General features: G+C 45.3%; 1 protein-coding gene across 1 annotated transcript in view; it reads left to right on the top strand.

Moving 5' to 3' along the window:
• LOC139415154 (UDP-N-acetyl-alpha-D-galactosamine:polypeptide N-acetylgalactosaminyltransferase 14 (GalNAc-T14)) overlaps positions 1-18,280 on the top strand; it is a 119,403-nt gene that overhangs the window by 57,002 nt on the left and 44,121 nt on the right. The window contains exons 4-7 of the mRNA XM_071163022.1: positions 4,165-4,232; positions 4,479-4,544; positions 12,529-12,650; positions 17,659-17,746. Of these exons, the coding sequence (XP_071019123.1) occupies positions 4,165-4,232; positions 4,479-4,544; positions 12,529-12,650; positions 17,659-17,746 (344 nt within the window). The remainder of the gene's footprint in view (positions 1-4,164; positions 4,233-4,478; positions 4,545-12,528; positions 12,651-17,658; positions 17,747-18,280) is intronic.

The following is an 18,280-nucleotide window of genomic DNA, read 5'->3' as shown; positions in this document are numbered from 1 at the left end:
TTTAACCAACCGTACGATTTTGTCTGTTTTTCCCGAATTGTTTGTAACTTATTTTGTACATAATGTTGCTGCTACCGTCTCTTATGACCGAAAAGAGCTTCTGAACATCAGAACAGCGATTACTCACCTCATATTGGACAAATAATTTTTATTTAATGAGTCTGACGGGAAGGATCTACTCCAAACCCCCGAACAGGCCCTCGTCCCCGAAACTGAGATTTTGAGGAGGGAGATCGGGGTGTCTTGAGAGGATCAGGTGACTAGTGGCTAATCTGTCTTTGCCATCCGTACTGTTAGCCAATGTTCAATCGCTGAAAAATAAATGGGACGAAATGAAAGCAAGTATATCCAACCAATGGGACATTAAAAACTGTAATATCTTATGCTTCACAGAGTCGTGTCTGAACGTCGACATTAATAACATACAGCTGGCGGGTTATACACTCTATCGGCAGGATAGAACAGCAGCCTCTGGTAAGACATGGGGCGGCGGCCTATGTATATTTGTAAACAGCAGCTGGTGCACAATATCTAAGGAACTCGAGGTTTAGCTCGCCTGAGGGAGAGTAATTCATGATAAGCTGTAGACCACACTATCCACCGAGAGACTTTTCATCTTTTTTGAAGCTGTCAACATACCACCACAGACCGATGCTGGCACTGAGACCGCACTCTATGAGCTGTATACCGCCATAAGCAAACAGGAGAACGCTTACGCTCATGGTGGCCAGGGACAGTTGAAGCCGAAAGTTTACATACACTTACAGTTGAAGTCGGAAGTTTACATACACTTAGGTTGGAGTCATTAAAACTTGTTTTTCAACCACTCCACAAATCAGTAAGGACATCTACTTTGTGCATGACACAAGTTATTTTTCCAACAATTGTTTACAGACAGATTATTTCACTTATAATTCACTGTATCACAATTCAAGTGGGTCAGAAGTTAACATGCACTAAGTTGACTGTGCCTTTAAACAGCTTGGAAAATTCCAGAAAATTATGTCATGGCTTTAAAAGCTTCTGATAGGCTAATTTACATAATATGAATCAATTGGAGGTGTACCTGTGGATGTATTCCAAGGCCTACCTTCAAACTCAGTGCCTCTTTGCTTGACATCTTGGGAAAATAAAAATAAATCAGTCAAGACCTCAGAAAATAATGTATACCTCCAAAAGTCTGGTTCATCCTTGGCAGCAATTTCCAAACGCCTGAAGGTACCACGTTCATCTGTACAAACAATAGTACACAAGTATAAACACCATGGGACCACGCAGCCGTCCTACCGATCAGGAAGTAGACGCGTTCTGTCTCCTAGAGATGAACATACTTTGGTGCGAGAAGTGCAAATCAATCCCAGACCAACAGCAAAGGACCGTGTGAAGATTCTGTAGGAAACAGATACAAAAGTATCTATATCCACAGTAAAATGAGTCCTATATCGACATAACCTGAAAGGCCGCTCAGCAAGGAAGAAGCCACTGTTTCAAAACCGCCATAAAAAAGCCCGACTACGGTTTGCAACTGCACATGCGGAGAAAGATCGTACTTTTTGGAGAAATGTCCTCTGGTCTGATGAAACAAAAATAGAACTGTTTGGCCGTATTGACCATTGTTATGTTTGTAGGGAAAAGGGTGAGGCTTGCAAACCGAAGAACACCATCCCAACCGGGAACAACGGGGGTGGCAGCATCATGTTGTGGGGGTGCTTTGCTGCAGGAGGGACTGGTGCACTTCACAAAATAGATGGCTTCATGAGGCAGGAAAATTATGTGGATATATTGAAGCAACATCTCAAGACACCAGTCAGGAAGTTAAAGCTTGGTCTTCCTAATGGACAATGACCCCAAGCAAACTTCCAAAGTTGTGGCAAAATGCCTTAAGGACAACAAAGTCAAGGTATTGGAGTGGCCATCACAAAGCCCTGACCTCAATCCTATAGAAAATATGCGGGCAGAACTGAACAATTGTGTGCGAGCAAGGGGGCCTACAAACCTGACTCAGTTACACCAGCTCTGTCAAGAGGAATGGGCCAAAATTCACCCAACTTATTGTGGGAAGCTTGTGGAAGTCTGGGAATGTGATGAAAGAAATTAAAACTGAAATAAATCATTCTCTCAACTATTATTCTGACATTTCACATTCTTAAAATAAAGTGGTATCCTAACTGACATTAAACAGGGAATTTTCACTAGGATTAAATATCAGGAATTGTGAAAAACTGAATTTAAATGTATTTGGCTGACTTCTGACTTCAACTCTACATTTAATCTCAGTTTTTCACAATTCCTGACATTTAATCCTAGTAAAAGATCACCACTTAAGGCTACTCCACCTACATGTACACATTTCCTCAATTACCTCGACACTGGTGCACCCGCACATGTACTCTGTACCGGTATCCCCTGTAAATAGCCCCGCTATTGTTATTTTTACTGGTTAAGGGCTTGTAAGTGAGCATTTCACTGTAGTGTCTACTACACCTGTTGTATTCAGCACATACGATTGGAATTGTTTTTTTTTATTTTTAATTTTACCCCTTTTTCTCCCCAATTTCGTGGTATCCAATTGTTGTAGTAGCTACTATCTTGTCTCATTGCTACAACTCCCGTACGGGCTCGGGAGAGACGAAGGTTGAAAGTCATGCGTCCTCCGATACACAACCCAACCAGCCATACTGCTTCTTAACACAGCGCGCATCCAACCCGGAAGCCAGCCGCACCAATGTGTCGGAGGAAACACCGTGCACCTGGCAACCTTGGTTAGCGTGCACTGCGCCCGGCCCGCCACAGGAGTCGCTGGTGCGCGATGAGACAAGGAGATCCCTACCGACCAATCCCTCCCTAACCCGGACGACGCTAGGCCAATTGTGCGTCGCCCCACGGACCTCCCGGTCGCGGCCGGTTACGACAGAGCCTGGGCGCGAATCCAGGGACTCTGATGGCACAGCTGGCGCTGCAGTACAGCGCCCTTAACCACTGCGCCACCCATACGGAGAGGCCCATACGATTTGATTTGAATTGATTTTGATCCTACATCAGTGATGGGCTGGACCCAGCCTTGGAACTCCCACATGAGACTCAACTCTATTGTGTTTGTACCACTGACTCACACGCTATATGACGTACTTCACATGTTTTCAAGACAACTTTAACTTCAATATCTTTCTATGAAACAGACTGTTTATAACAAAAAGAGGTTGTAAATGCAGTCTAGAAGAAATACAGTCTAGAAGTCTATAGCAATCATTCGTTTTGCTGCTGTTCTAGATATAACCAACAGGGCAATAGTCATCCACGTCCCCTGATTAGGCTGCACTTAGAGGCTGAATCAGGACTCTCTGTCTTGCTGTAAAGCTTTACCTGTTACGACCAGGAACGGATTTCTGTCAGGGGCCTTAATAAAGGCATGAGGATCCAGGGGCAGTGGATGGAGCGGGATGGAGCGGGATAGAGAGAGAGGGAGGAGGAGGGGGAAAGGAGGAGGGGGGAATGGAGTGATGAATGGGTCCAGCATGCACAGCGACGATGGAAGAACAGACCTACGAGCCTGACAGCGCTCCAATTACTCACCCAGACAGGAGAGAGAGAGAGAGAGAGAGAGAGAGAGAGAGAGAGAGAGAGAGAGAGAGAGAGAGAGAGAGAGAGAGAGATACGGTGTGAGGGAGGAGGAGAGGGTAGATGCCTTGATTCAGACTGGGATTAAAGGTGAAGTAATCTGAGGGAGGTGGTGTACCTCTCCCTCCATATCTCCTCGCCTCATCACCAGCTGTTCAGCCATGTACCCCAGGAGAGGAGAGAATATTAGAGGGAGATTTATGTGTGGTTCTTATAGTGAGAGATTCTAATGTCAGAGGATGGTGCCAAAATGAGTGGTCCTGTATTTTCTCATACCCTTGTAATAGAAAATCATCCAAATTACATTTTGGGGGCTATAGTTATAAAAAAAAACAAGTCATCTCCAGAACTAATGAAATATTGTTATTTTATTTAAGCCGTAATACATTCTCAGAACGATAATGTCATTCTCCATTTTTCCAATAGAACATTTCACATAACACGGGGGGAAATGTAGATTTCAGTGGTTGCTGCTCTATAAAGATTGTCGTCTAAAAGAAATACAATAGTTTCTAACACTACTGCTGCCCTCTTTTTCATTTGCAGTGTGCTGAACAGGACGCCAGTCCACCTGATTCACGAGATCATCCTGGTAGATGACTACAGTGGGGATGGTGGGTAGAACAGAAGAGCAGCTGTGAGCAGAGATAGATCTGATTCCAGGAGGAAATGGATTGGAGATGGATGTGATGAGCTCTCCCATTCTGGCTCAGCTGCCGGAGAAAAAGGATCAGTGATTGAAAAGATTTCCCCTGTCTCTGTCAATGTGTTTTTTACAATTGAATTCCAATTCCATGCACTGTGTGGGTGACGGTTTTATGAACATTGCATCTCACCCTGCATCAAATGTTCCCTTTCAGCAAATGACTGCCTTCTACTCACCAAGTTGCCCAAAGTAAAGTGTCTTCGGAATGACAGGAGAGAAGGTAACCTAGTTTGTGTGTGTGTGTGTGTGTGTGTGTGTGTGTGTGTGTGTGTGTGTGTGTGTGTGTGTGTGTGTGTGTGTGTGTGTGGAGAGTATTTCATCCGTGCAATATACAATTGTGTCCTCCACTTGAACACACACCTTAGAGCCCACCACCACTTGCCTTTGCCAAGCCTAAGAGGGAAGATCAGCGTTAGAGCCTCATGCAAGTGTTTTTGTGAGGAGGATGTTTCCCCGCTAGTATCCCACAGTAGATGATTTCAGGTTAGACCACAGGGAGAAGCTCAAGCACCAGCTGTGAGACAAGAGAGCAGATTCAGGGATGTGTTGACTCGAGAGGGTTGGATCTTTTTGTGTCAGACACACCGTGATCCCATCTAGACAACGTGGGAATTGTCTGTGTATCTATATAAATAGATTGATTTGATTATAGCAAGACATCAAAAGGTTGACTGGAACATAGTCTGAGCACAAATGCAACACTATTATATTGCATCTATGAGTCATGGTGCTCAGGAAACGTATTTATCATGGTTATCATGTTGATGCTTCCTGTTTCACCTTTATATAACTCCACAGAGGACTTTTCTACGATGCCATACAGCACTGTTGTAATAGACTACAGTTTATACCCCAAAAAATGGAATACTAAAAAGCAGCGTGTGCTGATTGCTAGTTAAAACCCCTCTACGCTATCTGCCTCTGCTTCAGCACATTATACAGTCTGAGGTGAAATATATGTTGAAATGCTGAGATGTGAACTCAGACAGTAACGAGATGCAGAGCAGCTCTCACAGGCGTTTGAAGTTCCCCTGATCAGAGGGTTCAGCATAGAGGTAATGGAGATGAACCCCATCTCACCTCACAGGCTGACAATCTTACCTCCAAAAGACTCCAAAAGCAGCCAGTTTCACCTAATAACACCAAGGCATATGGATACTATCTTACAGCATCCACCTCACTTTACTGTATAACAAAAGACAGGGTGCAGTTTTGATCATTGTTGAAGTCTTCAGTATCTTGAAGTATGTCATTCTAGGCTATTGCAAAATATGTTTATGTTTATTCACTAGTTGTATTCACTAGTTGTAGTTCACTACTATGCCAGCAGCATTCCACCCTGCATACCACTGCTGGCTTGCTTCTGAAGCTAAGCAGGGTTGGTCCTAGTCAGTCCCTGGATGGGAGACCAGATGCTGCTGGAAGTGGTGTTGGAGGGCCAGTAGGAGGCACTCTTTCCTTTGGTCTAAAAACAATATCCCACATTGGGACACTGCCCTGTGTAGGGTGCCGTCTTTCAGATGGGACGTTTAACGGGTGTCCTGACTCTCTGAGGTCATTAAAGATCCCATGGCACTTATCATAAGTGTAGGGGTGTTAACCCCGGTGTCCTGGCTAAATTCCCAATCTGGCTCTCAAACCATCACAGTCACCTAATAATCCCCAGTTTACAATTGGCTCATTCATTCCCCTCCTCTCCCCTGTAACTATTGCCCTGGTCGTTGCTGCAAATGAGAACGTGTTCTCAGTCAACTTACCTGGTAAAATAACAAATAAATAGTTGTCATTGTATTCAGTGCAAGTATGCCTGAAAGATCTTAAACCTCCTCTTGCAAACAAACCTACAATCTAGTGTACCTTCTTGACTTGTTCTCAGCCTGGGATAGATATGAGTGGTTGCTGCCAATGGCAACGAATTGTCGGAAAATACTTTACAACTTACACACTTTTAAAACATTAGCATAGACATCACAGACTTTTAAATATCTGTCTGTGTGTCTATACAGCACCAGTTAAAGGTTTGGACACACCTACTCATTCCAGGGTTTTCTTTATTTTGACTATTTTTTACATTGTCGAATAATACTGAAGACATCACATTTATGAAATAACACATATGGAATCATGTAGTAACCAACAAAGTGTTAAACAAATCTAAATACACAAAAGAGTGTGCAAAGCTGTCATCAAGGCAAAGGGTGGCTATTTGACAAATCTAAAATACAAAACATATTTTGATTTGTTTAAAACCTTTTTGGTTAGCACATGATTCCATGTGTTATTTCATAGTTTTGATGTTTTCACTATTATTTTACAATGTAGAAAATAGTAAAAATAAAGAAAAACCCTGGACTGAGTAGGTGCTCTAAAACATTTGACTGGTAGTGTGCATTTTATATTTGAGATTCTTCAATGTAGCCACCCTTTGCCTTGATGACAGCTTTGCACACTCTTTGCATTCTCTCAACCAGCATCCCCTGGAATGCTTTTCCAACAGCCTTGAAGGAGTTCCCACATATACTGAGCACTTGTTCGCTGCTTTTCCTTCACTCTGCGGTCCAACTCATCCCAAACCAACTCAATTGGGCTGAGGTCGGGTGATTGTGGAGGCTTGGTCATCTGATGCAGCACTCCATCACTCTCCTTCTTGGTCAAATAGCCCTTACACAGCCTGGAGGTGTGTTGGGTCATTGTCCTGTTGAAAAACCAATGATAGTCCCACTAAGCACAAACCAAATGGGATGGTGTATCACTGCAGAATGCTGTGGGAGCCTTGCTGGTTAGGTGTGCCTTGAATTCTAAATAAACCTATGTGGGAACTCCTTCAAGACAGTTGGCAAAGCATTCCAGGTGAAGCTGGTTGAGAGAATGCCAAGGGTTGGCAAAGCTGTCATCAAGGCAAAGGGTGGCTACTTTGATGAATCTCAAATATAAAAAATATTTTGATTAACACTTTTTTGGTTACTACATGATTCAATTTGTGTTATTGCATAGTTTTGATGTCTTCACTATTATTCTACAATGTTGTACTGTATATACACACTCACCGGCCAGGTTGTTAGGTATTTGTACTGAGTCGGACCCCCCTTTGCCTCCTGAATTATTTGGGACATGCTACAATGTGTCGGAAATGTTCCACAGGGATGTTGGTCCATGCTGACGCAATGGCATCACGCAGTTGCTGCAGATTGGACGGCAGTGCATTCATGCTACTGTACGAACAGCCCGTTCCATCTCAAAGATAATCTATTGGGTTGACGTCTTGGGACTGCGCAGGCCACTCAAGTAAACTGAACTCGCTGTCATGTTGCAAGCAATGTTTTTCCACTCTTTAAATCCCATATTGCTTCCGTAGTCAACTTCCACACAGCTCTGACATACACACTTACCCCACCAGACATGCCACCAGGGGGCTTTTCACAGTCCCCAAATCCAGAACAAATTCAAGAAAGTGTACAGTATTATATAGAGCCATTATTGTATGGACCTCCGTTCCATCTCATATTGCTCAAATGAACAGCAAACCTGGTTTCAAAAAACAGATAAAGCAACACCTAGCGGCACAACGCCACTCCCCTATTTGACCTAGATAGTTTGTGTGTATGTATTGATATGTAGGTTACGTGTGCCTTTTGAAAATGTATGTGCTTCTGTCTTTGAGCTGTTCTTGTCTATTATTGTTCTGTATTATGTCATGTTTCATGTTTTGTGTGGATCTCAGAAAGAGTAGCTGCTACTTTTGCAACAGCTAATGGGATGCTAATAAAATACCCCCCAAAAAATACCCTCAAATTGTCCAGTGTTGGTAATCGCGTGCCCAATGGAGCCACTTGTTCTTGTTTTTAGCTGATAGGAGTGGAACCCAGTGTGGTCGTCTGCTGCAATAGCACATCCGTGATAAAGATCAATGAGTTGTGCGTTCCGAGATGCCGTTCTGCACACCATTGTTGTACTGTGCCGCTATTTGTCTGTTTGTGGCCCGCCAAAGGATGGATGTTTTTTATTTGTCGCACCATTCTCGGTAAACCTTAGACACTATCGTGAGTGAAAAGCCCAGGAGGGCGGACATACTGGATCTGAGATCCTGGATCCGGCGCGCCTTGCACCGACGATCATACCATCTCAAAGTTGCTTAGGTCACTCGTTTTGGCCGTTCTAACGTTCAATCGACCAATAACTGAATACCTCCATTGCCTGTTTACCTGCTTTAAATAACAAGCCAAGGCAATCCAAAATAATAACATGTGAGTGTGCAGTGTGTGTTAATGTGTGTTTGTGTGTGTGTGTGCATCTATCAGTTACACATACATGTCAGTACATACACACAAAAGGTAGGTCACATGGGGGAGAGGCATTGTGCCGTGAGGTGTTACTTTATTTGTTTTTTGAAACCAGATTTGCACTCTACGAGATGGGAGTTCCATGCAATCATGGCTCTATATAATACTGTACATTTTCTGTTTTTTTGGGGTCTGTGAAGAAACCCCCTAGTGACATGTCTGGTGGGGTAAGTGTGTCTGTTAGAGCTACTGTCACGGGATTCTTCATTCTTCTGTTGAAGGAGAGGCGGACCAAAACGCAGCGTGGTTATTTTGATACATCTTTAATAAAGATGAAAATAGAACAATATACAAAAACAAGAAACTTGAAAAACCGAAAACAGTCCTATCTGGTGTAACAAACACAAAGACAGGAACAATCACCCACAAAACCCAACACAAAACAGGCTACCTAAATATGGCTCCCAATCAGAGACAATGACTAACACCTGCCTCTGATTGAGAACCATATCAGGCCCAAACACAGAAACAGACAAACAAGACATCCAACATAGAATGCCCACTCAGATCACACCCTGACCAAATAAAACACAGAACATACAAAGCAAACTATGGTCAGGGTGTGACAGCTACACTGAGTGTACAAAACATTAGGAATACCTGCTCTTTCTATGACATAATCTGACCAGGTGAATGCAGGTGAAAACTCTGATCTCTTATTTATGTCACTTGTTAAATCCACTTCAATCAGTATAGAAGAAGGGGAGGAGACAGGTTAAATAATGATTTTTAAGCCTTGTGACAATTGAGATATGGATTGTGTATGTGTGCAATTCAGAAAGTGAATGTGCAAGACAAAGGTTTAAGATCCTTTGAACAAGTTATGGTATTAGGTGCCATGGGCACCGGTTTGAGTGTGTGAAGAACTGCCACACTGCTGGGTCTTTCATGCTCAAAAGTTTCTTGTGTGTATCAAGAATGGTCCACCACCCAAAGCACATCTAATTAAGGTTGTTCTGAGGGCAAAAGAGGTGCGACTCAATATTAGGAAGGTGTTCCTGTTTTCTTTATACACTCAGTATATGTAAGTTGATTATACAGAACATTTGTCATTTTCAACATGAGAATTTCTCACAAAAACAAGAATTGATGCAGTCAATCTCTCCTCCACTTTGAGCCCAGATAAATGGACATGCATAATGTTGACATTGGCCCTCTATGAACAAAATTGTCAAAGACTCCAGACACCCAAGTCATAGATTTTTCTCTCTGCTACTGCATTGCAAGCGGTACCAGAGCGCCAAGTCTGGGACCGAAAGGTACCTGTACAGCTTTAACCCCCAAGCCATAAGACTGCTGAACAGTTAAACAAATGGCTACACAGACTATTTACATTGACCCCTCCTTTATGAATTATTTCTTTATCTTTAAGGTTTTGCCTTGCACTGACTCTATGCACACTCACTAGACTCCACCCACACACTCTCTCTCTCACACACACACACACACACACACACACACACACACACACACACACACACACACACACACACACTTTTACACTTCACATAAGCTGCTGCTACTCTGTTTATTATATCCTCCTGATTGCCTAGTTACTTTAACCCCTACCCACATGTACATACTGTATAACCTGAATTACCTCAACTATATCAAACCCCTGCACATTAACTCGGTACTGGCAGTGTTGGAAAAAGTACTTGTCATACTTCAGTAAAAGTAAAGATGCCTTAATAGAAAATGACTTAAGTAAAAGTGAAGTCACCCAGTAAAATACTACTTGAGTAAAAGCCTAAAAGTGTTTGCTTTTAAATATAATTAAGTATAAAAAGTAAATGTAATTGGTAAAATATACTTAAGTACCAAAAGTAAAAATAATTTCCAATTCCTTAAAGCTGCAATATGTAGCCTTTTGGGCGACCCTACCAAATGCACATAGATATGCGCGTTATATATCAGTCATTCTCATTGAAAGCAAGTCTAAGAAACGGTAGATCTGTTCTATGCTCGCTATATCTATGCTTCCCAATTCTTAAGTTTCGTTTTTGGTCTTTTACTGTCGGTTTAGTACACCATCTTCAAATAGCTGAAAATACAATATTTTTGGTTATGTAAAATATATTTCACAGCGGTTTAGACGGTACAATGATCCTCTACACTATACTTGCTTGTTTTGTCACATAAACTGAAATTAGGCAAACTATTAGACTTTTAGCAACCAGGAAATGGGGGAGCCAGGGGCACACTCATTTACATAATTTACAAGCAAAGCATTTGTGTTTCCTGAGTTTGCCAGATCAGAGGCGGTAGGGATGACCAGAGATGTTCTCTTGACAAGTGCGTGAATTTGAGAAGGTTGGAGGGGTTGTGGGGATGGATGTAGGGGTGAGAAGGGTGCGGACGAGGAGGATGAGCTGAGGGGGGGCGAGGTGTGAAGGGAGTTCTGGTTTTTATATACGACAGTGTTACAGTTTAATAGAACCCATTTTGACGGGCCTCTGTCATGCTGTGATTACTCATCAGGTTGGCCGTTGTACTGATGGATAGTCCTCCAGGCCGTTTTGCGCGTGCAGTGGTGAGGATTTTTAGAGCTCTGCAATCACAGGTCTGGCTGCCAGGTCCTGCTATGTCTTGCTATCATTTTGTTTCAGACCCTGGGACTGATAGGCTTTTGCTGGCAAGTTATAAACATGCTAGTCTCTTATGCACTCTGCAGTCAGATCTGATTTTTAACGATGGAGCACATTTTAATGGAATAGGATGATGATTTGAAATCAATAGCCTTGAAATAGCTGTTCTTGTGCACGTTGTAGTGGTGAGACAGGTGTGTGAGGCATTGTGTGTAATTAGATTCCTGCTCTGCTAATGAAAAGCAGAGACCTCTAATCTCAAGACGACAACTTCCAAGGTTCCATCTACAAAACTAAGAAATGACTCTCTGACAATACCTAATCAAGTGTAAAAATCATTACAACCACAATTAGATTGTAACAAATGGTATCGTTAGGCTGTTGTTAGGCAGTCCTCTGTTTATTCCTGGAGCCGGAGGTTTCATTACCCAGCCTCAGTGTTCCACTACAGTGTTGATGAACTTGTATGTGTATAGGGGCCTGGGTGTAGTTAACAGTCCCCGGGGCCTCAACTCACACTCTAAATTGTAAATGGTTTGAGGCATTTAGACTTGATTGTCTTTTTAATGCTACAAACAGCAGAAGCTGTCATGCCATGTCGTCTCTATCAGGCTTTAGTAGTAAATTTTCTCTCTCTCTCTCTCTCTCTCTCTCTCTCTCTCTCTCTCTCTCTCTCTCTCTCTCTCTCTCTCTCTCTCTCTCTCTCTCTCTCTCTCTCTCTCTCTCTCTCTCTCTCTCTCTCTCTCTCTCTCTCTGGCAGCTACACAGTCAGCCTTCAACTAGCAACTGTTGAGGGGGGAGGGTGAGCTCACCCATCCAGAAAATAAAGCGTTATTGAGGATGAAATGGGATTTTTAATTGGCTGGAGTCGCGGCGCAGTGCGAAACTTACAGAGTCCTACAATTTCATACAATGACATTCTGTCCTATGTCAGAGACTATTGATTTCGCTATTTAGCCGGAAAGAATGTCCTTCAATCATTGAGACCTCTTAACAGTGTGATGTCCCATTCAAACCATCATGTCTAAGGGCCGTAATTGCGTCATAAACAGACACAAATGGCCTTTTTAAGACCTCCCTTGTCTCCACGCATGTGGTGGACAATAAAGGGACATTGTGTTCAGAGTATTTGAGAGTATATTTCAGCAACATCATCTAGAGATCAGATAGTATTGGTGTTTGGGTTTAGATACAGTGGTTGGGTTTGGAGACAGACAGACAGACAGACAGACAGACAGACAGACAGACAGACAGTCTCTGATCTCTCTCTCTCCAGGTCTGATCCGCTCCAGGGTACGTGGGGCAGATGCAGCGAAGGCTGGGGTCCTGACCTTCCTGGACAGTCACTGTGAGGTCAACAAAGACTGGCTGCCCCCACTGCTCCGGAGGATCAAGGAGGTACAGTAACAGTACAGGCACTGACACCTCCTACATCTACAGTAACAGTACAGGCACTGACACCTCCTACATCTACAGTAACAGTACAGGCACTGACACCTCCTACATCTACAGTAACAGTACAGGCACTGACACCTCCTACATCTACAGTAACAGTACAGGCACTGACACCTCCTACATCTACAGTAACAGTACAGGCACTGACACCTCCTACATCTACAGTAACAGTACAGGTACATGTAACGGCAGATATCCTCTTCGTCTGAAGAGGAGTAAGGATCGGACCAAGATGCAGCGTGGTAAGTGTCCATAATGTTTTTGATAAAGACAAATGAACACTCGAACAAAAACAATAAACGATAACGTGAAATCTACAAAAACCGAAACAGTACCGTGTGGCGACAAACACTCACACGAAAATAAACCCCCACAAACCAACAGTGAAACCCAGGCTACCTAAGTATGATTCTCAATCAGAGACAACTAACGACACCTGCCTCTGATTGAGAACCATACTAGGCCGAAACAGAAACCAAACATAGAAAAACAAACACAGACTTCCCACCCCAACTCACGCCCTGACCATACTAAATAAAGACAAAACAAAGGAAATAAAGGTCAGAACGTGACAGTACCCCCACCCCCACAAAGGTGCGGACTCCGGCCGCAAAACCTGAACCTATAGGGGAGGGTCTGGGTGGGCGTCTGTCCGCGGTGGCGGCTCTGGAGCGGGACATGGACCCCACTTCACCACAGTTTTTGTGCAACTCCTCAACCGGCCCCGTAGCCTCTTATGAGCGGCGGCCCTCGCCGCCGACCTCCGACTGGGAACCCTAGCCATGGGTCCCAAATGGACGGGAGATTCCAGCAGCGCCGGACGGACGGTAGACTCCGGCAGCGCCGGACAGGCGGGAGACTCCGGCAGCGCCGGACAGGCGGGAGACTCCGGCAGTTCCGGAGTGAAGGGCAATTCTGGCATCGCCTGGCTGACTGACGGCTCTGGCAGCTCCTGGCTGGCTAACGGCTCTGGCAGCTCCTGGCTGACTGACGGCTCTGGCAGCTCCTGGCTGACTGGCGGCTCTGGCAGCTCCTGGCTGACTGGCGGCTCTGGCGGATCCTGGTTGGCTGGCGGCTCCTGGCCGACTGACGGCTCTAGCGGCTCCTGGCTGACTGACGGCTCTGGCGGCTCCTGGCTGACTGATGGCTCTGGCGGCTCCTGGCTGACTGGCGACTCTGGCAGCTCCTGGCTGACTGGCGGCTCAGGACAGACTGGCGGCTCAGGACAGACGGGAGACTCTGGCGGCTCAGGACAGACGGGAGACTCTGGCGGCTCAGGACAGACGGGAGACTCTAGCGGCTCAGGACAGACGGGAGACGCTAGCAGCTCAGGACAGACGGGAGACTCTGGCAGCACTGGAGAGGAGGAAGCTCTAGCAGCGCTGGACAGGCGGGAACACCTCTAGGCAGAAGACAGAGAGACAGCCTGGTGCGGGGGGCTGCCACCGGAGGGCTGGTGCGTGGAGGTGGCACTGGATAGACCGGACCGTGCAGGCACACTGGAGCTCTTGAGCACCGAGCCTGCCCAACCTTACCTGGTTGAATACTCCCGGTAGCCAGGCCAGTGCGGCGAGGTGGAATAGCCCGCACTGGGCTGTGCTGGCGAACCGGGGAAACCATGCATAAGGCTGGTGCCATGTACCCGAGGAGACGCACTGGAGACCAGATGCGTATAGCCGGCTTCATGGCACCTGGCTCGATGCCCACTCTAGCCCGGCCGATACGAGGAGCTGGAATGTACCACACCGGGCTATGCACACGCACTGGGGAGACTGTGCGCTCCACCGCATAACACGGTGCCTGCCCGGTCCCCCTCTCTCTCTGGTAAGCACGGGGAGTTGGCGCAGGTCTCTTACCTGGCTTTGCCACACTCCCCGTGTGCCTCCCCCAAGACATTTTTGGGGCTGCCTCTCGGGCTTCCAGCCGCGCTGCCGTGCTAGCTCCTCATAATGCCGCCTCTCTGCTTTCACTGCCTCCAGCTCTGCTTTGGGGCGGCGATATTCCCCTGGCTGTTCCCAGGGTCCTTTACCGTCCAAAATCTCCTCCCAAGTCCATTTCTCCAAATATCTCTGCCTCTCCTGCTGCTGCTGCCTGTTACCACGCTGCTTGGTCCTCAGTTGGTGGGTGTTTCTGTAACGGCAGATCTCCTCTTCGTCTGAAGAGGAGTAAGGATCGGACCAAGATGCAGCGTGGTAAGTTTCCATAATGTTTTTGATAAAGACAAATGAACACTCGAACAAAAACAATAAACGATAACGTGAAATCTACAAAAAAATGAAACAGTATCGTGTGGCGACAAACACTCACACGGAAACAAACACCCACAAACCAACAGTGAAACCCAGGCTACCTAAGTATGATTCTCAGAGACAACTAACGACACCTGCCTGATTGAGAACCATACTAGGCCGAAATAGAAACCAAACATAGAAAAACAAACATAGACTGCCCACCCGAACTGACGCCCTGACCATACTAAATAAAGACAAAACAAAGTAAATAAAGGTCCTACATCTACAGTAACAGTACTGTTCAGTACATGCAGTGACACACACCTCCAACATCTAATCTGCACCTTCTGATACATCTCCCAGAATAGAAAGAAAATACACCCCATTCTCGTATACTCATTTGCTATTATTTTTCCTAGACAGAATAAAGCTAGCTACTTGCAAACTTCAGAGAGAATAAGTCCAACCTTAAAATGCAGGTTGATGTTTATTGTCATGAGTCTTTTCATGGAGGCAGAACTAAGCGATTTCCCCTTAGATAGGCCATCTGCAAAGTCAACATTTTGGATATTGTAAAAATTCAGCTAGGCATTAGGGTTACTTTGTGACTGTGCCAGTTAGTGACCACTCTGCAGAACTGCCTCAAGAACAAGATTCATGACGAAAAATGAACTCTGATGCATATTTGTTCTTACAACATATTTCTATCAGGTGACTTAACTGTCCGTTTTTTTGTGAACTTCAATCAACAGAACCCCCCACCCTACTCTCGGACTCCTACACATACTCTCTCTTTTTGATACAGTATATGTCTATATCTCCAGGAATGAATGAAAAACTCCCTCCTAGCTGGTGTGTAACTGTAGCATTGTGAACTGTCTCCGGGACCACCACCACCCCTCCAGCAGCTCTCAGAGCTCTCAGTGTGTTGTGACTGGGGAGAAAATGGCAGTTTACCTTCTGCTGTTCCTCTGATTGCCCCTAATCTGGAAGAAGTGCCTCCCTCAACTTACACCAACAGCACTCTTCCTCACTCTTCCTCTCCCCCAGGCTAAGACAGAGGGTTGACTCACCACCCCCCCCCCCCCCCCCCCTAATACTGGGGAGCTTACATGTTATATTCAATTATATACTAACCTTCATGCATGTCTGATTTCAAAGTGCTGTCTGCATCTTAATTCCCTGGTGCGGCTGCCGATATCTAGCGTTAAGTTCTCAACGTCCCATCATTATTTTGGATTTGGGGCTGCGAGGCATAGCATAATGTTTTGTAATATATGTACTAATACAGGAAGCTCTTGTCTACAAACAATCAATATATTAAAATAAACAGAATTGATTTTGTTCTGAGGGAGTCATCCATCACTATCCACATATATACATATCTATTTCTAAATGTATTACTTATTAATTTATGTAAATGCAGGCACAAAGACGCATGTATAACATTCATGACACACCACGCCGCTGTAAAGGGGCATTCCTCTCAGAGCCGCATAATGTCTGAGAACAGAAGATAATTTGCAATTGAAATGGTTGAAAGGGATCGAAAACTCAGCAGTCTCATGGAAAATGGAAAACGTACCCAAGCAGTCTTGTGAAGCATGGGTGCTGGTCAAGGTAAATCACCTTGGCAGAGAGAAAATATAAGAGGGAGAAGAGGGGAATAGAGGGATGAGAGAAAGTGAATGTCTGAAGAAGAGCAGACGACCCAATCAAATGTGAGATAATGTGGTCAGACCGCCCAGGATGCTGCCTGTCACTGTGTGTGTGTGTGTGTGTGTGTGTGTGCGTGTGTGCATGCGTGCGTGAGAGAGAGAGAGAGAGAGAGAGAGAGAGAGAGGGACAGTGAGTGAGGGACAGTGAGTGAGAGAGAGGGACAGTGAGTGTGTGTGTGTGTGTGTGTGTGTGTGTGTGTGTGTGTGTGTGTGTGTGTGTGTGTGCGTGCGTGCGTGCGTGCGTGCGTCAGCTCCTAAAGATGACTCTGTCATGGCCTTTGACTGAGACTTAGTGTGTGTGTGTGGGTGTGTGTGTGCGTGCGTGCGTGCGTCAGCTCCTAAAGATGACTCTGTCATGGCCTTTGACTGAGACTTAGTGTGTGTGTGTGTGTGTGTGTGTGTGTGTGTGTGTGTGTGTGTGTGTGTGTGTGTGTGTGTGTGTGTTTGTGTCTGTGAGTTCTGACAGGTGTGTGTGTGCATGGCATGCATGGGTGTGTGAGCAGACTATTTCAAGACATGACTTTCACACACACCGCCTGTTAACCTCCTCTTCACTCTGTCTGATCTGATCAGACACTGATCGATGTACTTTCCTTTAGCTGGAAGAAGGAAAGACAAGACAATGACCCCAAGCCACTATCATGTCTTTCAAGTGACCCTAACAGCAATTAATCAGCACATCCCAACAGATGTATCACATGTCCTAAAGGTGGACATTTTCCCTGGTTATTTCCTTGACTTCAGAACTACAAGGCTATGACGACTGAATGAGCACCAGAGCATTAACTGAAACATCATTCACTCTACTGGGCGACCTACTGTATGAACATAATGTATGTTTAATCAGTACCCTGTAGCACATCAATGCCTCCCATTACTCCCATACCTTTTTCATTAACTTCAGCTTCTGAACTGTAAATAAGGAATCGTGCCATTGGCTCTTACTGTGAGTTTTGAACATGGTCTCTGACTCCCGTCTCTCTCTCTCTCTCGTCTCACCAGGACCCGACCTGTGTGGTGAGCCCAGTGATCGACATCATCAACATGGATACCTTCGCCTACGTAGCAGCCTCCTCTGACCTCCGTGGAGGTATGGAGCGACAGGGACTTGACCTCCCCGTCCTCAACGCTATCACCACACCCATGTCCTTCTCTCTGTCTCTATCCATCTCTGTATCTGTCCAGCTCTCTGTCCAACCCTCCCTTTCTCCATCCCTCTTTTAATCCCTTATCCCTGACCCCATCCCTTCCTTCTTTTCATTTCCTCCCCCAGGCTTCTAGGTCTCCATTACCTGGATAGTAGAGGCCACACACACACACACACACACACACACACACACACACACACACACACACACACACACACACACACACACACACACACACACACACAGCCAGATGAACAGCTCCAATCAGTGTTCCCAGAGAACTGGATACGACAGCCAATGGGGATAATAGTCCAAGGCCTTCTCAGATTGGACGTTTTAATTATTGATGTAGCCATCGCTCATAACAGGAAAAAGATGTGGTGTCAATAGAGCCGTATGGATCCACTGAGAGCCAGCCCTGCCTGCCTGCAGACTGCTGCGCCAGCACTCCTGGGTCTGCTCCAAATCAGACCCTC

The sequence above is a fragment of the Oncorhynchus clarkii genome, chromosome 8, assembly GCF_045791955.1.
Source record: "Oncorhynchus clarkii lewisi isolate Uvic-CL-2024 chromosome 8, UVic_Ocla_1.0, whole genome shotgun sequence".
NCBI classification, from domain to species: domain Eukaryota; kingdom Metazoa; phylum Chordata; class Actinopteri; order Salmoniformes; family Salmonidae; genus Oncorhynchus; species Oncorhynchus clarkii.
Note: the sequence above shows the minus strand (reverse complement) of the source record. Positions and strands in the feature narration are given on the sequence as shown.